This window comes from Sorex araneus, chromosome 4 (genome assembly GCF_027595985.1).
Source record: "Sorex araneus isolate mSorAra2 chromosome 4, mSorAra2.pri, whole genome shotgun sequence".
NCBI lineage: Eukaryota > Metazoa > Chordata > Mammalia > Eulipotyphla > Soricidae > Sorex > Sorex araneus.
The window spans coordinates 113,916,120-113,931,641 of record NC_073305.1 but is presented as its reverse complement, the minus strand read 5'-3'; the positions used below and the strand labels follow the sequence as shown (position 1 = coordinate 113,931,641).

Genomic DNA, 15,522 nt, shown 5'->3' with positions numbered 1-15,522 from the left:
AAAGCGACGCAATTTTTCCTGGAGTACAGCTACATTTGCGGCTGTGCGACCTCTTTATTTTTTTTTTAATTTATTTATATTTTTTCCCTTGCATGGTAGAGCCTGGCAAGCTACCTGTGACATACTTGATATGCCAAAAACAGTAACAACAACGTGCTCTTCGTGTTTCTGGAGTGAGCAGACTCCACTGGGCTACACTAGCACGCGACAGGGACAAATGAAGACGTTACTGGCGGCCGCTCGAGCAAATCAATGAACAACAGGATGACAGTGAGTGATACAGTGATGACAGTGATATATAAAAGTCTATAAAATACACTAGAATACTAGATTACATAAAATAGTACAGAATTTATATACTTATTTATGGCACTCTGACTCATTTACAAAGTTGATCGTAACAGTTTCAAGCATACAATGTTCCAACACCAGTCCCACCAGCAGTTAACTTCCCTCCACCAACAAACATCTCCTGGTCCGAACCCTCCCACAACCCAAGCTGCTTGACAGGCACATATTTAAGCTAAACTTTGCTTGCTTTTGTTTTGGGGTCACACCCAATGATGCTCAGTACTTTCTCATGGCTCTGCACTCAGGGAATCCTATCAAACCAGGTCAGTGCCCTACGCACTGTATTACCTCATCAGTCCCAGAAATGTTTAGCAACTAGGAAGTCCCAGTTTATTTGTATTTTGAATTTTGCACTATACCCAGCAGTACTCAGGGCTTATTCCTGACTCTGTACTCAGGGACCACTCCTGGTGGGGCTCAGGGGAGCCAAGTAGGGTGCCAGAGATCAAACTTGGGTCGGCCACATTCAAGTCAAATGCCTTACCCACTATACTACCTGCCTCAAGCTACATTTTTAACTTGCACTGAAGGGTGTACAAGTTAACTTGTATTGGGACTGGAGCAAAAGCACAGTGGGTAGGACATTTGCCTTACAAGCGGCCCACCCAGGTTCAATTTCTCTGGCCCTCTCGGAGAGCCCCTTGAGCTACCAAGAGTATCCTGCCTGCACAGCAGAGCCTGGCAAGCTACCCATAGTGTATTCGATATGCCAAAAACAGTAACAACAAATCTCACAATGGAGACGTTACTGGAACCCATACGAGCAACCTGATGAACAAGGGAATGAAAGTGACAGTGACAGTGTATAAATTTTACAATTCTAGATTATTTCAACTACTCTAAAATCTAGCAATTCTACTTTTAGAAGCTATCCTTATAGAACACTTTCAACAAGTTTGAAGGCTACAAGTGCAAGGCAAGAACTTAAACTGGGGGCCTTCCCACTAATTCTAGGTGGTTCAGTGAAGTCCTGTACTCTCATGGACTTCCAAAGCTGTACCTGAAGATGCTCAAGGAGTGCTCATGTGGTATGGGGAATTAAACCTGAGTTAGCTCCAAGCAAAACACAGAGTTTAAGCCCTGTATTATCTCTCAGACCCAATTCCCCACCATATACTAAAGAATAGTTTGTTTTTGTTTTTATTTTGTTTTTACTTATTTTGCTTTTTGAAACATATCCAGTGATGTTCAAGGGACCGTTTGGGATGCCAGGGATTAAACCCGGGTCAGCCGCATGTAAGGCAAACACCTTACCCGCTGTACCTAAAGCCCTAAAGAATAGCTTTTAAAAGACAAGAAAAATAAAAATCTCAAATACTTACAAATCCAGATAGATTAAATAAAAGTAAATGAGGGCTGGAACGATAGCACAGTGGGTAGGGCGTTTGCCTTGGAAACACGGCTGACCCGGGTTCAATTCCCAGCATCCCATATGGTCCCCTGAGCACCGCCAGGAGTAATTCCTGAGTGCAGAGCCAGAAGTAACCCCTGTGCATCGCTGGGTGTAACCCAAAAAGAAAAAAAAAAAGTAATGAATGAAGGGAGAAGGAGAGAAGAGTGATGAAGAGGGAAGGGAAAAAGAGCCAGGGATGGAAAGAGGAGGGGTGGCGAAAAGGGAGGGGAAAGAGGAAAGGGAGAAAAGGAAAGAGAGTAAGAATACCTTGTCTGAAGGAAGCAATGAGAAAATTCCTTTCCTTACTTCTGGCAGGCCTTGGTGAAAGCCATTCTTAACTGACTTACTTAATATGATACAATGAAAAACTTTACGTAATATAAAAATCTCTAAGAAGGATTTTCTGGTGGTGGGGGGTGCGGAAGGGGGGCACACGGACAGATATCTACATCCAGCTGAGAGCTTAGTCCTAGCAGGGTGTGGGGACTGTATGGGATGCCGAGGATCTAACTTGGGTTAGCTGTGTGCAAGGTAAGTGACCTATCCACTGAACTATCACTCCAGTCACTTAAAAAATTTTTAACAAGAAACAGGTAAATATGCCTGTCTAATGTTATATCTCCTGTCTGTGCTGTCCTGTGAGATCTAGCTTTGTTTAATGGGTAGTGTCAAACTGAGCCCTGTTTAGAAACATGGAACATCTAGTTCTACTTATTTAATAAGGGTAAAAAAAAAAAATTCCATATATCAGACTTTCAGAGTCCTAATCAAGAATTTCCTTGAGGGGCTGGAGCAATAGCACAGTGGGTAGGGCATTCACTTTGCATACAGCCAACCCAGGTTCAATTCCCAGCATCCCATATGGTCCCCTGAGCACCGCCAGGGGTTAATTCCTGAGTGCAGAGCCAGGAGTAACACCTGTGCATCTCCGGGTATAATCCCCCCACCAAAAAAAAACAAAGAACTTCCCTGAGGAATTCTCAGAGCAGGTTAAGCTGCTATTACTCTGGATAATTAAATCAAGAGTGAATTTTGGTTTAGTGTAACTATTCAAGAGATCTGGAAATACACACTCCTCTTGAATTTTCACTCAAGATTATAACCTCAAAGTTAATCTAACAACCATATGTTTGGATAGCTTCCTAACATAAGTTATGCTTCCTTAAGACCTATGTTCAGTCAGTGCTACACAAGGATCACTTGACAAAAATCTACTAAAGAACACTGGATGAAGAGACGGACTTTAGAGCAGGAACTGAACTGAAAATAAAAACTTTTTTGATGCTAAAAAGATAGCAGCATAAAACTAATTTATGAAAAAAAAAATAAAATAAAAAAAACCTAATTTATGTAAAAAAACTAGATGTTACAAGACATCTCAAAGATATCAAGAAACTATGTATCTGTTAAGTAATTAGTTAAAACTATTTTAAACTTTAATTTTTAGTTTATTCTAATGGTAATTAAAATGACAATAGCAAAAGAAAAAACACGTATTGCCCAATGTACAAATTGCTGATAGAATTTTCCATGCTGAAACAGTCTGCCTAGAAATTAATATCACAGCACAGTATCCTCTCTGTCCCCACCATAGCAACAGGATTACTTTGAAACTTGGTCTGCATCTTATTATCTTTCCTTCTCATTTTTCATTCTTAAGAGAAGTCACCATTATACCATATAACTAACTTTATGCGGGAATTAAGCTGTCTGAAGCTTTCCTTCCTGATTCTGGTTATAATTTTATTCCTTTCAAAATTTATTGAGATTCTTGGGGCTGAAGCGATAGCACAGCGGGTAGGGCAATTGCCTTGCACGTGGCTGACCCAGGTTCGATTCCCAGTATCCCATATGGTCCCCTGAGCACCACCAGGAGTAATTCCTGAGTGCAGACCCAGGAGTAACCCCTGAGCATTGCCGGGTGTGGCCCCCCCCAAAAAAAATCAAAATAAAAATATTGAGATTCTGTGGTTCACAGTACTAATAATATTTACAATTTTTCTCTGACTACTCAAGAGATCATGTAGGACACTGCTCACTGTCCTATTTAATGTCAACTTTTGCCAATGTGAAGAGATATTTAAATGTTCCACAATCTCTTTATTCTCCTCTCTCTATTGCTCCAGTGTTGAAGAACACTCATATTAAAAATACAAGACACTTATTTCCTGTTCCTTGATCAACAACTTTTAATTCTCCTATCCTGCCACCAGTTTCCTTTTGGGAGTGGGTAGGCCAGACCCTGCAGTACTCAGGACTTAATCCTGTCTCTGTACACCTGGTGGGACTCGGAACCACAGACAGTATGGGGATCGAACCTGAGTCAGCTGCATGTAAGACAAATGTTCTACCTGATGTCCTATTGCTCTTATCCCTTAACTTCATTTTGGAATTATGAGTTCTCCAAATGCAAATTTTCTATTTGGACCAGGATTCTACATTCAGAAGTCTATAGTATAAAGCATACAAATACATAAATAATCTTACCTTTATACCAAACTAGAAGTTAAAAACAAATCAAATTTTCCATACAAAGGAAGTTTTACATTAAATACGCAAATAAAAACATTGATGTTATCATTGTGACATCTCCCTAGAAAAGTTGTTTTTTTTTTTTTTAAAAAAAATCTCTGGGGCTGGAGCGATAGCACATCGGGTAGGGCGTTTGCCTTGCGCGCGGCCAACCCAGGTTCGAATCCCAGCATCCCATATGGTCCCCTGAGCACTGCCAGGAGTAATTCCTGAGTGTAGAACCAGGAGTAACCCCTGTGCATCGCCGGGTGTGACCCAAAAAGAAAAAAAAAAAAAATCCCTATATTTTATATATGTAGCACTGCACTGTTGCACTGTTGCACTGTCATCGCATTGTTCATCAATTTGCTCGAGCAGGCACCAGGAACGGCTCCATTGTGAGACTTGTTACTGTTTTTGGGATACTGAATATGCCACAGGTAGCTTGCCAGGCTCTGCCATGTGGGCAGGATACTCTCGGTAGCTTGCCGGGCTCTCCGAGAAGGACAGAGGAATCGAACCCAGGCCGGCAGCGTGCAAGGTAAATGCCCTACCCACTGTGCTATCGCTCCAGTCCATATGTAAAGAAATCAAAAACCAAATAAAGCATATATTTATAAGAGGAAGTCTTAAACTCTACAACATTAAAATACTCAGTTAAAATTTTGTGCACATATTTTTTGTTTGTTTTTGCATATTTTTGAGTCACACCCAGCAATGTACAGGGGTTACTCCTGGTTCTGCACTCAGGAATTACTTATGGCAGTGCTTGAGGACCATATGGGATGCTGGGAATTGAACCTGGGTCAGCTGCGTGCAAAGTAAATGCCCTACATGCTGTGCTATTGTTCCAGCCCCTGTGCACACATTTTGAAGTGAAAAACTAGTTAAGATTCTAATACTGAAATGTATTATCATCATACAAAACTGGTAAATTGCCACTATATCTTCCATAATTTAGTGAGCACTGTTTAAAGATCCAATTATTTAAAACAAAAAATAAATTAGTTGACAATTATATCTGAAAGCTGCTGCCAACCAAGTTGTCACTACCCAAAAAAGCTCCTATAACCAACTCTGTCATTATGCCAAAATTTCAAAGTATCAGTAGTTCCTTGTTAAGAGAAAGGGTGAAATCAAAGACATTCTAATCTAGTTAATATTTTAATTTCTTTACTTTTAGAAGTATTAACTAATCAAAGGCAACATACTCACCTCTTCGATTAACTTTTCATTTGGAGATGATGTACAGAGACAGACAAGGTAAGTTTGCTTAAAACTACCTTTTGTATCAATCTCAGGATGATCAGAACACAGCTTGGCTAGAGCAGTTGCTTGACTTAATTGATTTGTTTTGATTAGATGTTTAATTCTCATATCCAGCAAGATGGGACCCTCAAAAGCTAAAAATTCATTCACTTTAAAAAATAAAACATAATAGGTTATTAACATTTTGTAATATTGCATTTGCAATACACTTAACAAGATATAGTTCTTTGAAAATACAGAATAAATTTCTTAATTTTCTATTGCCAGGCTCTCACAAAATATTATAACCTTATAAGTAAAAAATTCTACTGCTACTTTTGAAACTTGCATTAGAGGTGAATTAATCTTGATCAAAATAATTTTGCATTGAACTCTAAAGCTGGTATTATGAAAATTATACTAAATTCTTCCCCTGCCCCCACCACAGCATTATTCTTTCATACCAACGATTAGCATTCCTAGAATTCTGCAGTGCAAGAGACTGCACTTAAAAGAGCAACCACAAAAATGATATTTGGATATTCTAGAACAGTATTCTTCAAATTTTACATGTGTATACTGGCACCTGTCCTGCATATAGGTCTTTGGGGTGGCAGTTATAGCATGGTACTGGAACAAAGGCAGAACCGCTGATCAATGGAACAGGGTGGAATATCCCTACATGCAACCCAAAATATATGATCACCTGATCCTTGATAAGGGGGCAAGAAATGTGAAATGGAACAAGGAAAGCCTCTTCAACAAATGGTGCTGGCATAACTGGACAGCCACATGCAAAAAAATGGGCTTAGACATCGACCTAACACCATGGGGTGGCAGTTATAACCAAGGTGCTGAACCAATGGTTTTCAATCTCTGTACACCTGCAGACTGATGGTTGAAGACCACCATTCTAGAATATGATACTCAACTAATAATTATATTCAATACTGATGATATACTTTTTATTTTACAAAGGTCAAGTCCATTTTGCATTAACTGAAATTGCAGAACAAATTAAAATATCTACAGAAATAAAAAAGGGAAGAGTCTGCTAATTAAGTATTACTTTTTTGTGGGTTTGTAATGTCATCTAAAAATATAAATACTAATTTGCTTAAGATCCACTTATACTTAATATATTCCTATTCTTCTCAAACCACTGAAATTCTTAGTGCTTACAAAATTTTAAAAAGATCAATTTAAAAACTTTATCATCTTATTAGGACAGATCTAATAAATCACTGCTAGGAAAAAATCCAAGCTCTTCTTCCTTCTCTAAATATTCCTTACTACCTTTAGTATTGCTTTTTTCTAAAAAATCTGTAATTGTATCCCACTATAAAAACCTCTTGGAGAAGTTGGATAATCATGTCATCTTAATCATTAAACATACATATAAGCATTTTATATGCACACATAGCATTTTAACACATGGATCCCAATTTCACCCATTTTCTGAAGAGTAGAACGAGAGACTATACTCAGAGTATGTTTGAACTAAACAAAATGTATAGAGACTGAACACAGATTAAACCTAACCATGGAACATTTTGATGCTTACTGAGATACATAGCATTGCCTTTTCTTTGTTTTTTTTTGGGGGGGGTGTGACATAATCCTATTAGGACAATCAAGCTGCAAATATTTGTCCACAGTTCAGTTCACTACCAAGCAAATATATGAAGATTTTAAGTTAAAGTTTTAAGAAAAATGGTCAAAATTACTGAAATTACAAATAAAAATACTCAAAAATAAAAAGCAGGAAAAGTTTTAGTTTCTCTTAAAAGAAACTGTGATAGCCACAGTCCAGAAATTATTTCAACTGCTCCCACTAAAAGTCACACACAATGAATTCAGAAAGAGCATAGCACACAAAAAAATTATTAATTATGGAAGTCTCTCAAGTGGTGCAGGGGTGGGTCACTCCAAGGATTCTTGGTCAAGCAGCTGGCAATTCAATATTAGGGGTCCTGTGCCATCAGGCCACCCTGGGGTGCTTGGGGGCATCCAGGACAGTATCCATCCATGCTCAGGAGGACGTGTGGTACCAGGACACAAAAGGTGGAACCATTAAGAAAAGAGAAAAAAAGATGACAATCTCAAATAATACCTAAAATTCCAGATATCAAGTACATTAGAACAGCAAATTGTGCAAAATAACTTCTGTGCTAACTCAATTTATAAGAATATATACACTAAATTTTTTAAATGTAGATGTGTTCTTGTTTTTAAACACAGGAATAGAAAACTGTTGCTCCACTTAATGTAAAAATTAATTCAAAGGAATAAAGATTACTAGAACAGGAGAGACTTTAGAAATTGTCCTTAGCTCCATTATTTGGTAGATGAGTAAACTAAAGCTCACAGAAGGCATGACTTTTTAGGGTAAAGTCAGTTAATGATAGAATGAGGAGCATAATAATGGGGTCTTCTGACTTCCATCCTTACATAGTAACAGAATAAGAAAAGAAATTCTCAGGGCTGGAGCAATAGTACAGTGGGTAGGGCGTTTGCCTCACACGTGGTCGACTTAGGTTCGATTCCCAGCATCCCATATGGTCCCCTGAGCATAGCCAGGAGTAATACCTGAGTGCAAAGCCAGGAGTAACCCCCTGTGTATCGCCGGGTGTGACCCAAAAAGAAAAAAAGAAGAAAAACCTCATTTGATAACTGCCTATAAGCATCAAAGAGCTCAAAGTAGTATTCACTTGTAAAAGAGAATTTTGTGTGTGTGTGTGTATATATATAGTTATGATTCAAATTAATCAAAGGTAAATTATGTTCTATACATTCTAACACTCATTTTAGAATCTGCTGGAAGCTTGCTTCTCTCCCTCTAATCTTCCTCCATTTCTTTCACTGCTTTCCTTTCTCATATTCTTTTATATCCTTCTCTATTTCTAATCTAGAAAATGTTTTCCTTGTAATTATAATACTGAATTTTAAAATTACCTGCTTTAGTGCTTCCCAGACATAAAAAATGATTATGATAATCTTAATTTTACTTATGTGTAGCTTTTATCTGGGTAGGGCTACCCACTGCACACCTTGCCTTCAACACGGCCAACCTGGGTTGATTCCTTCACTCCTCTCGGAGAGCCCGGCAAGCTACCAAGTGTATTCCACCCGCACGGCAGAGCCCGGCAAGCTACCCGTGGCATACTGGATATGCCAAAAACAGTAACAAGTCTAACAATGGAGACGTTACTGGTGCCAGCTCGACCAAATTGATGAACAACTCGATGACAGTGATAGTGACAGTGACAGTAGCTTTTATCTATTTTCTCTGTATTTATGGACTTCACAGAAAAAGCAGGTTTTATTAGTACATTTGTTCCTACAAAAGGGGCTAGGTAAATAGAAATGTAAATGAATGCTATTTATCTAGTTTAATTAAAAATAGCTTGTTTCAGGGGCTAGAGAAATAGTATAGCAGATATAGTGCGCATTGCATGTGGCCCACCCAAGTTTGATCCCTGGCGTCCCATATGGTGCCCCAAACATTGCCGGAAGTAATTACTGAGGGCAGAGCCAGTAGTAACTCCTGAGCATTGCCCCATGTGACCCCAAACCAAAAGCAATAGCTTGTTTCACATTGAACAAAGCTTTGATAATATTAGTAAGAATTTACTGTACTAAAGGTTATTAAATTTAAATAACAGCATACAATATCTAAGTTCAATTTTTGTGCTAAGTCATTACACAAATAATGTGAGTTTACTATGCACCCAAACTGAAGACTAGATCTTGTATTTCTCCCAAAATAGAATCAACTTAGTCATCTGGGTGAATTTTTCCATACACGAAACATACATTTTCCTCAAAAGCATCTCCAACTAGCTATTTTATAAGTATATCATCACCTACTTTGTTGTGCTCAAGTCAGAACTGAGAGGTGCCTTTAAACATACTTTTACCTCCTCATCAATACATCCAAACCACCACCTAAATCTGTTGCTTCTATCTTGATCTAATACTCATTCCCTATTCTCCACCTCTACTCACACCATTCTCCCCTATCCTCCCAGTACAAATCATGTGCCAGACTAATTTATAATATTCTGCTTGTCTTCTGGATCCATTCTTAGCCCCCATCATATTATCATTAGGACCCAGTGTTTTGTGTGTACAAATATGTTGTAGCACTAGACTCCTGTTTTCCTCCAGTTTATTTCCTTTTGTCTTCAGAGGGTAAAGCCCCAAATTTGCACTATGGCCTACATGAATCTGCAACACTTCTCTTTTAAAATAGTAATTAAAAAAAAAAAAAGTTAAGGTTTCTAATCCTGTTAGAATCACTCACTAATGATTTTAAAACACACACTCATTGACTTCTTGAACTAAAAATGTACTAGACATTACTGGTGCCCACTTGAGCAAATAGATGAACAACGGGACGACAGTGCGACAGCGCTATAGCTTATGATGATGACATACACAGAAAAAACTCAGAAGTAAGGCTGCTCCATAAGTGTCAGACTTAACACTAATCTATGCAACACAGTATTTCACCAAATCCCAGGAAGATCCCTAGCACTCAAAAATTAAAAAAAAACACACAACAAAAAACCCACCAAAGATAATCAAGTGGGTAGAAGTGAGTAACTAGTTCTTGAGAAAGACTTGTTTCTTATGCTTGTTATTTTATTAACAGATGCAAGACAGACTCAAGAAATCTCCAATTTTTTTTTGGACCACATTAGAGATACTATGTTCATGGATGACTCAGGTGATGCTCAGGGGATCACAAGCAGTGCCAGCGATGAAACCCAGGATGGCCATGTTCAAGGCAAGAGTCTTACCACTGAACCATTATTTGTTTGGCCCCAAGAATTGAAGAATTCTTATGTTAGTTCTGATAAGTTTTAGGATAAACAGAGCTAATAGAAAGAGATGGAATAAGTAATTATCAAATGATGCTGAAAATATATTTTTCAAAACTGAACCCTACAGAAATAAATATATCTGAGAGGAAGTCTCAAATTAACTATACATGGCATGCATTTATTCAGAAAAAGAAATGTAACTATTAAAAATTAGGACAGAGTATCATAAGGTACATTAGAAAAACACAGGCAGAATTCTCCAAAATACAAACTTCAGAGTATCTTTATTATCTAGATGTATGGAAAATGGAAACAAAGCAAAAATAAATGAATGAGACTAGCTCAAATTATTTAAAGATCCTGCAATATGAAAGGAACTATGGCAAAAATAAAGACACTCACGACTAGAGAGATAATAAGCGAGGTAAGATGCTTGCACATGGCAGTCATGACCCACATGCCGGTTCAAGTCTCCAGCACTACACAGACCATGAATACTATCAGGTGTAAGCCTAAAGTCTAAAATTAACACTCAACTGAATTTGAGAAAATATATGTACCACATACAGCTGATTAAGGGCTAATATTCAAGAACTTACAAAATTCAACAACAAAACCAATCCCTTTCAAAAAATGAGAGATATCAGACACTTCCTCACAGATGACAGAGGCCCGCCCAATGTAAATAAAAATTTAAATGAGATAACCATTTCATTACTGCATCAAGAAGTCTAGAAACAACTAAGTGTTAGTGGAGTGCAATGAAAAAGGAACCTTTATTATTGGTAGGACTATTATCTCATCAGCCTCTGGTGGAAAACATTATGGAGACTGCACAAAAAATATAGAACTTCCAGGTGACAAAGCAATTCCATCTCTTGGCATCTAACAATAACAACAAAAAATTAACATATATTCAAATATACTAATACTAATTTAAAAAATGGATGGCCAATGGAAGGACAAACCCGTCTAAATAGGCTACATAAATTATGACTCCAATGACATGACATTCTATTGGGGTGATTGAAAGGATATTAGGAGAACAGAGTTGTAGACAACCTATAGTTAGCTGAGCTCATATATGTTGTGTTGAACATAGGCATAGCAACTAGCTTAAGTATACCCATATTTTCTTGCTTTGTCCTTTATCATTCCTGTAAGCAATGATAACTCATTAACAATAAGCCCATCCATGGGGGCCTGAGTGATAGTATGGTGGAGAGGGCTTTTGTCATGCATGGAGCTGACCCAGGTTTGATTCCTGGCATCCCATATGGTCCCCTAAGCACTGCCAGAAGTAATTCCTGAGTGCAGAGCCAGAAGTTATCCCTGAGCACCGTCGAATGTGACTGACCAAAAAGAAAAAAGAAAAAAGAAAAAAAAGAAAAAAGAAAAAAGAAAAAAAAGAAAAAAGAAAAAAGCCCATTCTTGTGCCAGGTCTGGGTTTCTAATACTATTCCCAATAAAAGGAACCAAAGAAATTTTGGAGAAATGGTTGATCCCAAGATTGGAATAGAACAGATTCAGCCTGGAGTATTCTATAGCACCAAAAAGGGAAGCAGTCCTAAATGGACAATGATGCGAGGACATTGAACGACATAAAGCTACCTCAAAGAGTTTCCAGTGGTGGTAACTTTAAAAATGAGCTCAAAAGAAAGCAGCATGGATTATTACCAAAGCAGAAAATACAAGTGAGTTCACAGAGAGAAGGACAAATCTGAGTAGAATTACAAATTATGTAGGTTCTGTCCCTTCAAGGATTCAGACCTTAGCTCACTACCTTTAAAAGAAGGGCTGCGTTCCAGAATCTGGAAAAAACCCGAGTGCCCTAGAACAGATGACTGGTTGAAGAAACTCTGGTACATCTATACAATGGAATACTATGCAGCTGTTAGAAAAAATGAGGTCATGACGTTTGCATATAAGTGGATCAACATGGAAAGTATCATGCTAAGTGAAATGAGTCAGAAAGAGAGAGACAGACATAGAAAGATTGCACTCATCTGTGGAATATAGAATAATAGACTATAAGACTAACGCCCAAGAATAGTAGAAATAAGTACCAGGAGGTTGTCTCCATGGCTTGGAGGCTGGTCTCTCATTCTGGGTAACTCAGGGAAGGGACCACCAAGTAAAATGTGGTTGGAGGTCATGTGGGGGAAGGGTGATGTGGGCCGAATACAGACTAGAGACTGAACACAATGGCCACTCAACACCTTTATTGCAAACCACAACACCTAATCAGAGAGAGAACAAAAGGGAATTCCCTGCCATAGCGGCACGGTGGGGTGGGGGGAGACGGGACAGGGATGTTGGGTTTGCTGGTGGTGGAGAATGGGCACTGGTGAAGGGATGGGTTATCGAACTTTGTATGGGGGAAACATGAGCACAAAGATGTATGGATCTGTAACTGTACCCTCACGATGACTCTCTAATTAAAAATAAACTAAAAAAATAAAAATAAAAAAATAAAATAAAAGAAGGGTTGCGTTAAGTTATTTTTTTTCATAGAGTACAGCATGGAAAAGAGGTGAAAAGAGCAAAAGGGATAAACAGGACAAACATACTCTCAGATAACCAAGGTTAACATCAATGGTGAGAAGCCATGTCAAGATTATGCACCCTCAGATAATAACTGGTATTTGACCTCTGTGGTCCTCTTCCAGGAAACCCAAAATTTCAGTTCTAATCAAGTAACAAAAAACAAATCCCAATTGTGGGACAGTCTACAAAATACCTGAGCACACTCCTCAAACTGTCAAGGTCACCAAACACAAAGAAAGCCTGAACAGCTGGGACGCCTTCTCCAAATGGAGCCCTGGCGACACTGAGCAGCAACTAACACGGCTCCGGGTTGCGGGACTGGAACACATCCAAGCCGAGGGGGGGGGGGCACTGGAGTGGGGCAGCGCCAGCCCAAACTCCAAATGGCCCCGGCCGCCGGAAGTCCCGCCCTCGACCCACCCTCGGCGTCATCTTGCCATATTGAACAGAGAAGAGGCCAGGCAGTCTGGTGAGCAATGCGGCCGGAGAAATGCTCCGGACCGGAACCCGGGCCAACACCAGGGATCCAGACGGAGGAGGTACAGCTGGGATGCCTTCTCCAAATGGAGCCCTGGCGACACTGAGCAGCAACTAACACGGCTCCGGGTTGCGGGACTGGAACACATCCAAACCGCGCACTAGCGGCCGCACGACCTTTTCTAAAAACTGAAAACATACCATCTTTTAATGGAAAACCAATTATCAAATGCTTCCTTAGTAAGGCTATCTTTCTTGGGGGGAAACTCCAACAACAATAGTGAGTTTTGTTTTGCAATATGGAACGTAATCAAGGTAAAGAGAAAATGAAGTGAAATTCATCAGTTATACAGTGGGGGGTAGGGGGCGGGGGGTATACTGGGGATTCTGGTGGTGGAATATGGGCACTGGTGAAGGGATGGTGTTTGAATATTGTATAACTGAGACATAAACCTGAAAACTGTGTATCTTTCCACATGGTGATATAATAAAAATTAAAAATAATAATAATAATAAAAAAAAGATAAAATAAAAGCCTCAAAAGTTGTCAAAGTCAAAAGGGACCAAGGGAGACATATGAATAAACGTAGCATAGTATCCGAATGGAATCTTGAAATAAAGAAAGGACATCAGGTAAAAAATAAAGAAATCTGAATAAAGCATGAAATTAAGCTAGTAACAAATTATCAATACTGGCTTATGAATAATGAAAAAAGTAACATATAATAGATTAATAAAACAAAAAATAAACAAAAATGTTTATATTAAAAATTTTTTGCATGGAGCTAAGTGAAATGAGTCAGAAAGAGAGAGACAGACATAGAAAGATTGCACTCATCTGTGGAATATAGAATAACAGACTATAAGACTAACGCCCAAGAATAGTAGAAATAAGTACCAGGAAGTTGTCTCCATGGCTTGGAGGCTGGTCTCTCATTCTGGGTAACTCAGGGAAGGGACCACCAAGTAAAATGTGGTCGGAGGTCATGTGGGGGAAGGGTGATGCGGGCCGAATATAGACTAGAGACTGAACACAATGGCCACTCAACACCTTTATTGCAAACCACAACACCTAATCAGAGAGAGAGAACAAAAAGGAAGACCCTGCCATAGCGGCACGGTGGGGTGGGGGGAGACGGGACTGGGGAGGGTGGGAGGGATGTTGGGTTTACTGGTGGTGGAGAATGGGCACTGGTGAAGGGATGGGTTATCGAACTTTGTATGGGGGAAACATGAGCACAAAAATGTATAAATCTGTAACTGTACCCTCACGTTGACTCTCTAATTAAAAATAAACTAATAAAATAAAATAAAATACTGAAAAAAAAATTTTTTTTTTGGCATGGAGAAACTTGAGCTGAAAAATACCTTACTGAGCAGGAGAAAATATCAGCACACAATATATCAAATAAAAGTGCTAATATCCAAGATATCAAAAGCACAAAGCTCAACTATCAAAAAACCCAATAATTTCATTAAAATATGCGGAGGCAATTCTTTGAAGAAGTCCTCAGGTGGCAAGTATATAAAACAGTTTTCATCATCACTATTATCAGGAACTGAAAGTCAAAACAATGAAATATCATCTCATACCAGTCAGAATGACATATAAAAACTGGAAAAAAATTGTTGCTGGGGCTGTTCACAAAGGAACACTCACTCACTCTTGGTGGGGACGTGTGGTTCAGCCTTAATGGACATTCCACAAAAAGTTAAGAACACAGTTCCCACACAACTATGCAATTCCACTTCTCAGCAGCTAGTCCCCAAACACAAAAATATTATTTCAAAAAGACTTATGCATATCTATGTTCACTGTAGCACTTAGCACAATGGCCAGGGCATGAAAACAATCCAAAATGGTCAACCACAGATGAATGTACAAATTCATTCACACAATGGAATAGTCACACAATGAAATATTATGCAGCTATAAGAAAAGACGGAATTTTGCAATTCACTGCATGTGGATGGAACTGAAGGATCTCGTCAAGTGAGGTAAGTCAGAGGAAAAAGGGCAAACACCAGATCAGTTTCCTCATCTGTGAAACACAGAAAAATAAAACAGAATATAGGATTTATTTATTTATAGGATTAATCATTATGATAGATCATTGTTTTTGATATATCATTGGCCTTGGATTACAAAACTGATTAAAATAACAG

At 38.7% G+C, this 15,522-nt stretch overlaps 1 protein-coding gene across 6 annotated transcripts in view; it reads right to left on the bottom strand.

Moving 5' to 3' along the window:
* ZNF292 (zinc finger protein 292) overlaps positions 1 to 15,522 on the bottom strand; it is an 89,230-nt gene that overhangs the window by 22,878 nt on the left and 50,830 nt on the right. For 5 of the 6 annotated variants that reach the window (XM_004605650.2, XM_055135153.1, XM_055135156.1 and 2 more), the window contains one exon: positions 5,471 to 5,673. The exons of the other annotated variant lie outside the window; for it this stretch is intronic. In XM_004605650.2, the coding sequence (XP_004605707.2) occupies positions 5,471 to 5,673 (203 nt within the window). The remainder of the gene's footprint in view (positions 1 to 5,470; positions 5,674 to 15,522) is intronic. 6 annotated transcript variants of the gene reach the window in all.